Genomic DNA, 14,562 nt, shown 5'->3' with positions numbered 1-14,562 from the left:
TGGCCCCCAGATTATTCACAAAGATAATTTCAGAGGTGGCATCCTTCATAAGGAAAGAGGACATTTTATTCCTGCCATACCTAGATGATTTTCTGATCATTGCAAACTCTCAACAAAATTGTATATCAGCAGTACAGAAGGTGTCAAAAATCTTAAAACAATTGGGGCGGATAATAAATCTGAAGAAGTCCCGAATGGAACCAAAGACTCAGCAGCTATTCCTGGGTCTCCTCTTGGATTCTATAGCCCAGAGGGTATTTCTAACGGAAGAAAAGATCACACACATACAGACGAGGCTACAAATATTAAAAACGTCAAAGTGTCTGTCCATTCGTATGGCCATGTCAGTATTGGGGTCCCTAACCTCTTGTATACCAGCAGTGGCATTTGCTCAATTTCATACTCGAGCCTTACAGATGGAGATCCTTTTTGCCCTAAAAATAAAACGCGGGAGCTCTTTGGAGTCAGAAATAAGGATCTCGAAAAAAAACACTGAGAAGTCTGACATGGTGGGAGATTAAGTAAAGTTTAGATCAGGGAATCCCTTGGAATTTTGCCAGTCCAGTGGTGTTGACTACGGATACCAGTCTCTTTGGATGGGTGCCCACTTTCTAGACCAGGCCATTCAAGGGAGATGGTCTCCAAAGCAGAAGACGTTTTCCTCAAACAGAAAGGAATTACTGGCTTAGATACTAGCTTTGGAGAAAGCGATACCCCTAATTTATTCAGATCATATATGAATAATGTTGGACAATCGGGCGGCAGTTGCATATATAAATCTTTAGGGAGGAACAAGATCTACGTCCCTCATGAGAGAAGCAACTCTTTTGTTTCAGTATCTGGAAGGAAGGGTTAGTCACATCTCCGCCCTCTATATAACCGGCAAAAAGAATGTCCAGGCGGATTTTCTAAGTCTACACCAGTTGAGACAGGGGGAGTGGTCACTAAATTAGAAAGTCTTAAAAATAGTCAGGTTATGGGGTCTTCCTTCCATTGATCTGTTTGCCACCAGAGCAAACAGGAAGGTGGACCGTTTTTGTTCTCTTAACCCGAAGGAATCCCCGTATGGGTTAGATGCTTTTCTCCGGAAGTGGAATTTTCCCTTGGGTTATGCTTTTCCTCCTTTCCAATTGATTACATTGGCGCTCAAAAAGATCAGGAACGAGGGAGTGAGAATGATACTAATAGCCCCCTTCTGGCCAAGGAGAGCTTGGTTCTCTCCTAAAGACTATGTCGATATCAGACCCTTGGATATTTCCGGAGACTCCAGATCTTCTCGAACAGGGGCCAGTGTGTCATCCAGACGTCAGGCGTTTGCATCTAACGGCCTGGAATTTGAAAGGGCCCTATTGACTACACAGGTTTTCTGAAGCCCTAGTGTCCACCTTTTTAAAGTAGAAAGGCGGTAACTGTGTAAATTTATGCTAGGGTTTGGAGAAAATACCTTGAATTTTTAGAGGTCAGGTCAGGTTCTGTACCATCGGAAACTTCTGTTTTCCAAGTCCTGGAATTTCTGCAGAAAGGGCTGACAGGGGGGCTAGCTAAAAGCACTCTAAAAGTTCAGGTATCTGCTCTCTCTGCCCTTTTTCATAGAAACTTTGCCTCTAACCCATGGGTGGAAAGGTTCTTTAAAGCAGTGGACAGAATTCTACCGGTAATATCTCCCAGTATGGCCCTGTGGGATTTAAACTTAGTTCTGAATATTTTGACCCATCAACCATTTGAACCATTGTCTTCCTGTTCTGTAAAACTCCTTGCTTTCAAGCTAGTTTTATTAATAGCTTTAACCTCCGCCAGAAGGATCAGCGAGATCCGGGCTATATCTATAAACCCCCCTTTTATGTCAATTGCTGATGATAGGGTGGTTCTGAAACCAGATCCTGCCTTTTTGCCAAAGGTCCCATCTAGGGCTAATAGACTTCAGGAAATTGTTCTTCCAACCTTTTTTTCTGATCCTAAGACTCAAGAGGATAGTAGGTTACACTGTCTAGACATTAGGAGATGCCTTTTGCATTGCCTAGATGTAACTAAGGATTGGGGGGAATCCTCTTCTCTTATTGTTCGTTTTTCAGGGAGGAACAAGGGAAAGGTAGCCTCAAAAGGTTCTCTAGCTAGATGGATTAAATCAGTCATTTCCCTAGCTTATTCCTTGTCTGGTAGTCCTCCTTCAAGCTCTCTTAAGGCATATTCCACTAGGGCTGTCTCCACATCTTGGGCTGAAAGATCTAATTTCTCCATTAAACAAATCTGCAAGGCTGCCATGTGGTCCTCTCCTTCAACTTTCTACAAGCACTATCGTCTCCAACTGAATTCTTCCTGTGATATTTTGTTTTGTACCAGGGTTCTTCGAATAGTGGCCCCCCTGTAAGGAAGGGATGTTCTCTGTATTCTCTCTCTGTGGTGCTGTCGTGGGGGAAGGGAAAAATTATGATTACACTTAACGGTAATCGGATTTTCCAGACCCCCATGACAGCACCCTTCCTTATTCCCTCCCTTTTCCCATGGTTTCATGGTTCCTCCTTTTTCATGCACTGGGTGTAGCAAAATAAATAAATAAATAAATATATATATATATATATTGGATAAACTAACTTGGGTTGGAGTCACTCTCACGCTCTGTAAACCACTGAGGTGGGAGAGAGGCTCCACCTTTTTATTCTGCAGGTTTCCTGTCCCTGGGGGCGGATCATCTCTCTCTGTGGTGCTGTATCTCCATCAGTCACATTGACTGTGAGAGAAGCGGCATTGCTCATGCTCGGCCACTGCTCCATTTGAAACGGGATGCAAGGGACACCCGTTCTTGTGATTTGTCGGAGTCCCAGCAGTGTGACCCTCACTTATCCTATTCAAGTATCTATTTAATACATGATTTCCTTTGCAGCACAATGACAATGGAAGAACTGCTGACTTCTCTCCAGAAAAAGTGTCGCACGGAGTGTGAAGAGGCCCATCGCCAGCTTGTCTGTGCTTTTAATGGTTTAGCCGGAATCCACATCATTAAAGGTGATATATTGGAAAAGCTCAGAAATAGATTTCTTCTCATTACAGTGTAATTATTGGGCCCTGCTGATGACTTATAGGGTAAACAACCGGGTAAGGGCTCATTCCGATGGCCGTATGAATGAGTCCGCATCTGTTCCGCAATTTTGCGGAAAAAGTGCAGACCTATTCATTTCAATGGGGCCGCAAAAGATGCAGGCAGCACACCGTGTGCTGTCCGCATCCGTGGTTCCGTTCCGCGGCTCCGCAGAGAAAATAGAACATGTTCTATTCTTGTCCGCCATCGCGGAATAGAATAGGCATTTTCTATTATGGTTGCGGCCATGTGTGGTCGGCAAATTGCAGAACGCACACGGCCAGTATCTGTGTTTTGCGGATCCGCAAAGCACTACAGCCGTCTAAGGCTGAGTTCACACGAGCGTGACAGATTAGGTCCGGATGCGTTCAGGGTGCGTTCAGTTAAACTCGCACCATTTTGCAAGCAAGTTCAGTCAGTTTTGGCTGCAATTGCGTTTAGTTGTTCAGTTTTTTCCGCGCGGGTGCAATGCGTTTTGATGCGTTTTTCACGCGCGTGATAAAAAACTGAAGGTTTACAAACAACATCTCCTAGCAACCATCAGTGAAAAACGCATTGCATCCGCACTTGCTTGCAGATGCAATGCGTTATTAACGCAGCCCCATTCACTTCTATGGAGCCATGGCTGCGTGAAAAACGCAGAATATAGAACATGCTGCGATTTTAAAGCATTGCAGAAGTGATGCATGAAAAAAAACGCTCATGTACACAGCCCCATTGAAATGAATGGGTCAGGATTCAGTGCAGGTGCAATGCGTTCACCTACTGCATTGCACCCGCGCGGAAATCTCGCCCGTGTGAACGCAGCCTAAATGGGCCTTAATTTGTAGTTTTTACAATTCATGAATTATATGCAGCTTCAATACAATATTTAGTATTGGTGGGAAAAATGTTCAAACAGTTTATCTAGGTAGATCACACTATATAGTAAATTCATCAGTGACATATAGCAATGTGAGGCCCCATTCACACGACCGTAGTCTGTTTTGCGGTTCGCAGATTGCGGATACTGGTTGTTTGTGTTCTGCATTTTGTTGAATGGAACGTCCTGCCCTCTTTAGAACAGTCTTATCCTAGTCTTATCCTTGTTCTAATTTTTTTGGGTACCACGGAGCGGACAATATATGGTTGTGTGCATGAACCTGCCAATTTCAATGGGTCCGACCAACCAATGTATATGGTGGCCTACTGGCTCTCTCTGGGCAGCAGATCTTGAGCGGTTGAATTTTACCATGCCTGTTCTCTAAGAAATAAGCTGTGCCAGAGGCATTAGGCTTTGGCTTTTCTTCCTCTCCTGTGCAGCCCCCATACATATGCAGAGTTTACATATGTACTGGGTGGCGCGGGGCGGATAGAATTGCTATTGCATGTACAACCAGCCTTAGACCTGTCCAAGTTAGTAGCTTTCCAGCGCAAGATCAGTTTGAACATACATTCTGTATACGTCATAAGTCTCTCCACACTGCATTCATTAAAGAGGACTTTTTTTAGTAACTACATGAATTTCCCATGAAATAAGCATCCAGGATTCATCAGCATTTCCTGTGTTGTTCCTCCCAGAAATGTATGAACAAATTAGTAACCTGGTGTTGCCGTTCCCCTGCACGAGGCATCATGTTTGTATAAGACAGTGACAACAAGTAAAGTGAACTATGCTTTATGTATTTTTCTGCAGGTGAGTACCCTATGGCTGCCGAATTGTACAGGGACGTTTTAAGGTCCTCGGAAGAACAAAAAGAAAAACTAAAGACTGATTCTTTACAAGTACGTATGCCAAAAATTCCATTCTAATGTGATATCATTGATGACCATCCCATTCTGGTGTGATATACTGTTGAATATGCAGTATTGTTGATTGCTTCATATTGTTCTGTTTCTGGGCGCATAGTGACGTTATTTCTCATGGCATTTTGAGATGGGGTGGAAAATCTGTAAATCAGAGCTTCAAAATTTCTGCTCATCTTTGACCAAAAGGTTTGTTGCCCAAGTATGTTGAAATATAAGTGGCTATTATATTCGTGGAGCCTGCATTTTGAATGCTTTGTTCCCTGGTTTTCTATTTCCAGCAAGCAGGCCAGTAGCTTTTACATCAATAATAGTGCAACCTACAGTGCTCTTTTTGACGTAAACATTACCAAAACCCTAAAATTTTTACTCAATGGGGTTCATCAGGTTTGATGAACAATGCCAGAAGAGGCCAGTAGCACAAAGGTTAAGAAATGACAAGCTCAGAGTCTTGTCTGCAAATGCTCGCAGTCTAGGGAATAAGATCAATGAACTTGAGGCTATAATGGCATCTGAGAATATAGATGTAGTGGCTGTTACTGAGACGTGGTTCAAGGGGAGTAATGACTGGAATATATCAATACCAGGGTTCTCTATATACAGGAAAGACAGAGAAGGCAAGAAGGGGGGAGGGGTGGCCCAATTTAGAGTCAGTTTGGGTTACCTTGCAGCTTGATAATCATAAGGTAACTCGTGTAGGTGTGATATAAAGACCGCCTAGCCAAGTCAAAGAATTAGATGATCTACTAGTTGAGGAAATAGCTAAAATGACATTGAAGGGGGAAGTTATCATTATGGGAGACTTCAATCTTCCAGATGTAAACTGGAAAACCAAAATAGCTAGTTCTGCCAGGAGTACAGATATTCTAAATTCCCTACTGGGATTATCTCTACAGCAAGTAGTGGAGGAGCCAACCCGGAAGGAGGCCATTTTAGTTTTAGTATTCACAAATGGGAATTTGGTATCTGATATTACTGTAGGAGAAAGCTTGGGATCTAGTGATCACCAGTCAGTGTGGTTTACTATAAGTACAGTGACTGAGTCACACCACACAAAAACAAAAGTTTTAGAAAAACTGACTTCTAAAATTAGATTAGTGGTATACGAGTCTCTATCAGACTGGAACAGTTTCATTGGAGTCCAGGAGAAATGGGACTACTTAAAAGTGGCACTATTGAAGGCAACAGAAAATTGCATTAGGCTTGTCAGTAAAAGCAAAAAAAGGAAGAGACCACTGTGGTACTCAGCAGAAGTGGCCAAAATCATTAAAAACAAAAAGATAGCATTTAGGAATTATAAAAAAAAACAAAACGAGGATGATAAGGCAAATTTATAAGATTAGGCAGAGAGAGGCCAAACAAGTTATAAGAGCTTCTAAAGCACAGGCAGAAGAGAAATTAGCTCAGTCAGGGAAAAAAGGTGATAAGGCATTCTTCAGATACATAAATGAAAAAAGGAAACTAAAACAAGGAATTACCAAATTAAAAACTAAAGAAGGAAGGTATATGGAAGAAGATAAAGAACTAGCTTACTGCCTCAATGAATACTTCTGTTCAGTTTTTACAAAGGAAAATGAAGGAAAAGGACCTCAGATAGGAAAGAAGACTAATGAATCTTTTGACGCATGTGTCTTTACAGAGGAAGAGGTTCTAAGTCAACTGTCTAAAATTAATACAAATAAGTCACAGGGGCCTGATGGGATACACCCAAAGCTATTAAAAGAGCTCAGCGGTGAACTAGCAAAACCATTAACAGATTTATTTAACCAATCACTGGCAACAGGAGTCGTCCCAGAAGATTGGAAATTAGCAAATGTTGTGCCCATTCACAAGAAAGGTACTAGGGAGGAATCTGGAAACTATAGGCCAGTAAGCCTGACATCAATAGTGGGGAAATTAATGGAAACCATACTTAAGGAGAGGATTGTGGACCATCTAAAATCCCATGGATTGAAAGATGAGCAACAGCATGGGTTTACTTCAGGGAGATCATGTCAAACTATTCTTATAGATTTTTTTGATTGGGTGACTAAAATAATAGATGGAGGAGGTGCAGTAGACATCGCTTATCTAGACTTTAGTAAGGCTTTTGATACTGTCCCACATTGAAGGCTTATCATTAAAGTGCAGTCATTGGGCTTGGACTCCCATATTGTTGAATGGATTAGGCAGTGGCTGAGGGACAGGCAACAGAGGGTTGTGGTCAATGGAGTATATTCAGACCAAGGTCTTGTTACCAGTGGGGTACCTCAGGGATCTGTTCTGGGACGAATATTGTTTAATATCTTTATCAGCGAAATTGCAGAAGGCCTCGATGGTAAGGTGTGTCTTTTTGCTGATGACACAAAGATTTGTAACAGGGTTGATGTTCCTGGAGGGATACACCAAATGGAAAAGGACTTAGGAAAACTAGAGGAATGGTCAAAAATCTGGCAACTAAAATTTAATGTTGATAAGTGCAAGATAATGCACCTGGGGCGTAAAAACCCAAGAGCAGAATATAAAAGCAGTGAGACAGTCCTAACCTCAGTATCTGAGGAAAGGGATTTAGGGATCATTATTTCAGAAGACTTAAAGGTAGGCAAACAATGTCACAGAGAAGCAGGAAATGCTAGCAAAATGCTTGGGTGTATAGGGAGAGGAATTACCAGTAGAAAGAGGGAGGTGCTCATGTCGCTCTAGAGAGCACTAGTGAGACCTCATTTGGAGTATTGTGCTCAGTACTGGAGACCATATCTCCAGAAGGATATTGATTCTTTGGAGAGAATTCAGAGAAGAGCTACTAAACTGGTACATGGATTGCAGGATAAAACTTACCAGGAAAGATTAAAGGACCTTAACATGTATAGCTTGGAAGAAAGACGAGACAGAGGGGATATGATAGAAACTTTTAAATACATAAAGGGAATCAACAAGGTAAAAGAGGAAAGAATATTTAAAAGAAGAAAAACTGCTACAAGAGGACATAGTTTTAAATTAGAGGGGCAAAGGTTTAAAAGTAATATCAGGAAGTATTACTTTACTGAGAGAGTAGTGGATGCATGGAATAGCCTTCCTGCAGAAGTGGTAGCTGCAAATACAGTGGAGGAGTTTAAGCATGCATGGGATAGGCATAAGTCCATCCTTCATATAAGATAGGGCCAGGGGCTATCCATAGTATTTAGTATATTGGGCAGACTAGATGGGCCAAATGGTTCTTATCTGCCGACACATTCTATGTTTCTATGATTTTTTTTAAAACGGATTTAGCAAAGCTATAATGGCTTTGTTATGAATGGAAACAATGACACCAATGTGAACCGACCCTTAAAGTGGTTGTCTCATCTCGGACAATAGGGGCATATCACCGCTGTGACCCTTACCTATATCGGGAACAGATCCCCGCATATTGGTTGCTGGAGAACTCTGGTCCAGCCACCACCAAGCGCTCCCCCCATAGAAGTGAATGGGAGCGCACCGCCCATGACCCGCCACCGCTCCCATTCACTTCTAAGGGCCTGACCCCATAGAAAATGACTGGAGGGCGAATGCGCAGTGTGCCCTCCACCACTTTCGGGGCTCCATTCTTGATATAGGTGCAGGTTCCAGTGGTGGGACCCGCACCAATCAGACAATGAAGGCATATCCTAGCGATATGATCCCATTGTCTGAGATGAGAATAACCCTTTAATGAATCAGTAGGAACCAGGGGCATCACTTTCTGTCTAAAGATCTGGAAATGTGATCATTTTTTATGGGAAAAATTCTAAACATGCCTTGCTTTTCTTCCCATTGATGGTGTGTTTTTTTCAAGTCAGTGGGGTCTGTTGGGCCCCATTGATGTCCATCATAGAATGGATCCAGCACTCCCTTATTATTTCTGTGACAGAGCAGAAAAATAAAAATTGTAATGGAAATGGGAACCAATCGTATTGTCGGATATCTACAATTCTGTGTGTAGTAACTGTGCCATATTTCTTTATCTTTTCTACTTTTCTGGACCACAAAGTAAGTCATATGCCTTGCTTCCTTTCCGTTAGAATCACAACATTTTAACGCCCTATTTGAGGCTCCAGATGAAATTATAGCTATCCTACTTCTCATTATGTTTGCTCCAACTCATTTCTTAATGTGTTATGATTACGTGAAAATGTACTTGTTAAAATTAAATAGGAGCAGACCCAAGGTTGATAAGTCACTGCTGCCTTTAATTACATTTTTAATTTTAGTTACATTTTATTTCTCGCTTTAAAATATGCCTCAAAATATATTTCTCAAACTCGAGCGAGGATTTAAAATGAGTTCACCCTCCAGATAAAACACTGTCATGACCCAACAAGCCATGGTCCCTTGTGACACAAGATAAAGAGGCAGACCTTGTGACTTCTGTGTGGCCCTTGAATAGAGGTGGCTGGTCCTGATTGGTCTCTTCCTCTTTGCTAATGGATGGCAAGACCTACATAGGACTCTACTCCCGAGAGGAACAGTATTTATTGCAAAGAATGGGGTGAAGAAAGAGTCTAGAGGGGGAGACCTTCTGTCCTGGGTGGCCAGTTTTGATTTTTCCCATCTCTGCCAATGAACATAGCTGGGCTCTTGTCCATATGGCTGTGTTTGATACTGCAGCCCATGACCAAGTTTACCTTATTCCCTTGAATGTTCAGACACGGCCGCATGGACGGAATTCAGTAAGGTCAATTTTTCATAGAAGAGTAAAGAATAACTCATTATATGATTTCCAATGTCTGTTCATTTTGTTTCTTTACTAGAGACTACACTCCACACACAACCTGCTTGAATTGCTTTCTGCAAAGCATCCTGGGATCCCACCTACCTTGCGTGATGACAAGCTGGAAGAAGAGGTGAATGCTTTTTTATATTGCAGTGTGTTATGCGCTCCTATTATCTGGGGAGTAGTATTCTTGTACACTTTTGCCCCACCTATTCCACATGCGACCTCAATTAGGTGGTATATATAGCTGTACTTTCTCCTCCTCTCATTGGTTGCTTGATGCACATAGAGGTGACTAGGAGCAACACACTACATGTATATGTACAGGGTTTGCTCTCCTGAATGTAGATGCCCAATTGCAGAGGTAGGTTTAGAGTAGGGCCTGCCTGACTGAGACCACCTTGGTGCTGGTAGGCGGGCACAGATGTGCTTTAAAAAAATTAAAATATATTGTCTGAGAGTCTCAGATTTTATCATATCAGAATGAGGTGTTCGTCCATATATAATGTTTGCATGTATTGTGTTAGTGCATTATTTTCCGTGATTTTGTGTTATGCGGTCTATATTTTGCTATAGTGCGCTTTACTTTTTAGAGTGGTATACATCTAAAATGCTCAGGAAAAAATGGCAGCTGAATTGATCATACGCATGTGCCTTGCATTTGGACAATACTCATAGTTCGCACTTCCTACTATTTATTTTTTAAAGATAAAAGAACTTAAAGAACATTACATGATCAAATCGAATGCAGAGGTGTCCGAGGCTCACCAAGCTCTGCAACCAATCCTGCAAAATATACGTGAACTGCAAAGAAAGGTAGATTATGTTTAATATAAGATTAATTGCTTCCCCATAACCCCTGCAAAGGAGTATAGACATGCTCTGGTTACCATACTTTTGGCCCATAATTCAATTTTTAAAGGCTTGACTCACTTCAGCTAATGGCTTTTATCATATAGAGAAAGTTAATACAAGGCAGTTACTAATGTATTGTTATTGTCCATATTGCGTCCTTTGCTGGATTGATTCATTTTTCAATTTAATTATACACTACTTGTTTCCAGGGGTTATGACCACCATGCAATCCAGCAGTTGTGACCCATTGGGCCTCCACAAATGAATAGAGTGGCAGGTTGGGAATGCGCACGTCTGCTCCTTTCATCTACATGTGATGACCTGTCGGAAATAGCCAAGCGTTGTACTCTTGGCAGACCAATAGAGATGAAGCCAGGGGCTATCCGTACACATTACCACATGCTTTTCTCATCAGGAGTAGTGTGAATATGAAGTTTTATTCTGCCACATTATGTTCCTGCAAGTTCACTGGAGTTAGAGTTTTATTGCATTGTGCTGCTTTTCAACCCCTCCCTCTGCACCGAGTGTAATTGTTGGATGCTACAGCTGTCACTCAGAGCAAAGAGGAGGGGCTGTGAATCCTCTCAATGCAGACAGCCCGGTCTAAAAATGTGGACGGGGAAGAGATCGGGACAGTAGGCTGTCTTATTCATCATTTTCTATGCCTGTTTTAGGTGTAGAAAATGGTCTAAATGTAAGCCAGCTAGGAAGCGGTCTTACATTTAGAACTGGCGCTGGATGCGCCAAAGTTATGGATAGGCCAGCGCCTCTTCTTAACTTCAGCGGCTCCTCTGCCAGTTTTAAATGCCGGTCTTAATAAATGACCCCCCATATTTTTACATCTCCTGATGAGAAAAGCTTCATAAAAGGTATGATTTACTGCTTTTCCCAACCTCTACCTAGTACTATGACCAGTGTATCATGGGCAAAACTGTTCATACTCTTCAAGTGTATAAATATTAGTTTCTATGGGCATAATTTTGTAAAATGACAAACACCTGCTTATCTGAGCAATTATGCACCATTTTCCTACCTCTCCTGTTTACATTTCTGTCACCAAAGTCACATTATGGTGGCATAGATTAACGCGGCACATACTAGTCAACACAGAAAATACACAAAAATTATCTTCCAAAAGCTCAACTATGTCTTCTTTCTCTTCTTCACTGTGTCTGACTGTAAGACAGCTGGCTACAGCAACAGCCTCTCTGCTGTGCCCTGGCTGCAGTAGGACAAAAAGAAACACCTCTTCAATGGATCTCTAACGAATATGGTACAGATGAGCAGGAGATTAACCTGTGTTCTCTACAGTACTTCTCAAAGACTTTTTGAGGCTCATACAGAATATCCTGAAGACTGGCCGTGTTAGAAGCAAGGTTCTCTTATCCGTCTCATTGGGGGACACAGGCTTTGACCATGGGTATAGCTGTTGCCGCTAGGAGGCGGACACTAAGCACACGAAGTGTAAACTCCTCCCTCTTCAGCTATACCCTTCCTACAGGGACTAAGCTAAATTAGTTTTAGCTTAGTGTCTGTAGGAAGCAGACCTTCCTGTGTTACAGGTCTGCTAGTTTACTAATTTTGTCTCTTTTTTTCCTTCTAGCGGGAAGCTTCAGGCAGTCTTTTAAACTACCTACACTCACAACCAGGAGATGGGAGACCTGCTCATTCCTGCTTTCCAGAAGAAAAGCAGGACCAGAGGTTCCCGTAAAAGCCTCTGTCTCCCGCCAGCAATAGCATCACCACGGCCGCCCCAGCGAAAGTCCCCTCTGTTTCCGGTGTAGCGTCCCTCACCAAGGGGCCACACACCGAAGGTGGTAATCCGGCTGGAGCCAGGGGGGCAGAAGACTTCGGACAGGTGAGTAGGAGACTGCCCTCAGTGCCCCCCTCCAGTTCCCTATCCTCCCCATGTGTGATGGCCCCATGTGGTCGCCCTGTACTATGGGCAGTAATAAGAGCCCTTTAAATGTTAAGTGGCACCTGGTGTAAGGCTCGGGGCTGCTCCGGTTGCTTGCCCGCACGATATCGCCGCTTCCACAGGGCCGCCGGGGCCATTGGTAATTGAGGCCCATGCTGCATTTGGGGCTTACTACTGGGGACGTCCGTTTCCACGGCGGCGTCCTCCTGAACGCACCTGGGAGAGGAGGAGGCGGAGTTTCCTCCTGCGCGACACTTCGTGGTCGGCACCTAGGTTTTGGGGCAGCAAGGACAATTGTTAATTGAGGCCCTGGCTTTTGTACGGCCTCCTCCTGCAGGGCCCCCTGCGACTTATTTTAACCTGGCCGGCGTCTGGGTTCGGAGCCAGAGATGATGGTTGGGCGCTGAGAGCCGGCATTATTTTTGGGGTGGGGCTTGTGTTCACCACACTAGCAGCAGAGCAGGGGAGAGTAGGCTCCGCCCACTTCCAGGATTTAAAGCACCTGGCGGGACGCTGATGGACTAGCTTGCTGCTTGGAGGGACATAGGCTGGGTGAGTGTTGTTTGTCCCTTTTTACAGGGCCTAACCTTTCCCTTTTTTCTCATTGGGGTGCCAGGGGTGTCATTATGTCTGAAGCCAGGCCCGAGGTCCAGAAGCAGGCGGTCCCTTTGGTGCATCATTTTGCCTGTGCGTCTTATCGCGCAAAATTTCCATCCACTCAGTCAGACTCCCTCTGCTTTGCATGTGCTGCGCCGCCATCAAGTGTCTCGTTTCCGAACCTGTTGCTTCCCGCTGCCCAAGCTATGGAAGAACCGGAATGGGTGCGTTCCCTGTCTAGTGTGGTGCAGGATGTCTCCAATACCAACAAAGCTATTGTGGATATATTGGGGCGTTTGTCGGCAAGGCAGTCCTCTGACCGATCCGACTCTGGGGATCACGGGGCACATGCCCATCGCACCGTCCCACAAAATGGGCCGGAACATCCTCCCCCAAAAGGGTGCATGTGTCTCCCGTTTCCTCAGCCTCGCCTCCTCCTACCAGAGAGTCTCACTCCGACGTGTCCTCAGTTGAAGAGGCATGTCCCGAGGAGAGAGGGTCAGATGTGGATGTTGTCTCACCGGAGGGTCAGTCGTCCAAACTGTCCTCCATGGTGGACAATTTAGTTGCGGCAGTTATTGAGATGTTGCAGGTTGAGGATCCAGCTCTGTCATCTGCCAGCACGGATGTTTACTTTAGGAAGTCCCATCATTCGCACAAGTGTTTCCCCAGCCACCAGGAGTTTGATTCCTCTTTCTCCAAGGAGTGGAATTTCCCTGATAGACATTCCATGTTGCCAAAACGCTTGAACGTCCTTTATCCTTTTCCGGAGGATTTGACTAAGAAATGGTCGGCTCCACCTATAGTTGACCCGCCAGCTTCCCGCTTGGCTAAACATACTACCTTGCCAATGGCGGATGGGGCTTCTTTTTCTGAAATCAAAGATAAGAAGCTGGAAGCGTTTGCAAAATCTGCCTTTGAAGCAGTGTGCACAGCGCTGCAGCCGGTGTTTGCCTCTACATGGGTGAGCAAGGCTATGGGAGAGTGGGCCAGTAATTTACATCAGGGTCTCAACTCGGGAGTCCCCTCGGGGGAACTTGCAGATGTGGCCCTGCAGCTCTCGCATGCCAGTGCATAGATTTGTGAAGCATCTTTGGACACGGCCAGGTTTATGGCTCGCTCATCAGCCCTGTTGGTGGCTATTCGCCGTATCCTATGGCTCTCCTGCTGGGCGGCAGATAGTGCATCAAAGCGGATCCTGACGGCTCTCCCCTTTACCGTTGGCAGACTTTTTGGTAAGCGCCTGAATTAGATCATTTTGGACACTACAGGTGGTAAGAGCACCCATTTACCACAGAACAGGCGGTCTAAAAGGTCAAAAAAGCGGAAGCCTTTTTTTGTCCCTTTCTGAGTTTTTCCAGTCCCGACCAGTCGGCCACGGATCCGAAGCACAAACCTTGCTTCAAGCCGGGCTCTTCCTGGCGTTCCCGTCAACAGGGCTTCAGGTACTTTAACACTAAGAACTCCGCTGCATGACTGGCGTTCAGGTGGGCGGCCGGTTTCATGTGTTTCGGCATGTTTGGCTGGCTCACTTCCCAGATGCGTGGGAGAGGTCATTGCAGAGGGCTACAAGCTGGATTTCAAGTCCTCCCCTCCATCCCGTTTTTTTCGGTCATCTCC

General features: G+C 44.2%; 1 protein-coding gene across 3 annotated transcripts in view; it reads left to right on the top strand.

The window, feature by feature from the left end:
* SHPRH (SNF2 histone linker PHD RING helicase) overlaps positions 1-14,562 on the top strand; it is a 139,748-nt gene that overhangs the window by 85,456 nt on the left and 39,730 nt on the right. For all 3 annotated transcript variants that reach the window (XM_044292552.1, XM_044292551.1, XM_044292553.1), the window contains 4 exons: positions 2,882-3,003; positions 4,752-4,840; positions 9,610-9,702; positions 10,281-10,388. In XM_044292552.1, the coding sequence (XP_044148487.1) occupies positions 2,882-3,003; positions 4,752-4,840; positions 9,610-9,702; positions 10,281-10,388 (412 nt within the window). The remainder of the gene's footprint in view (positions 1-2,881; positions 3,004-4,751; positions 4,841-9,609; positions 9,703-10,280; positions 10,389-14,562) is intronic.

The sequence above is a fragment of the Bufo gargarizans genome, chromosome 4 (genome assembly GCF_014858855.1).
Source record: "Bufo gargarizans isolate SCDJY-AF-19 chromosome 4, ASM1485885v1, whole genome shotgun sequence".
Lineage (NCBI taxonomy): Eukaryota > Metazoa > Chordata > Amphibia > Anura > Bufonidae > Bufo > Bufo gargarizans.
Note: the sequence above shows the minus strand (reverse complement) of the source record. Positions and strands in the feature narration are given on the sequence as shown.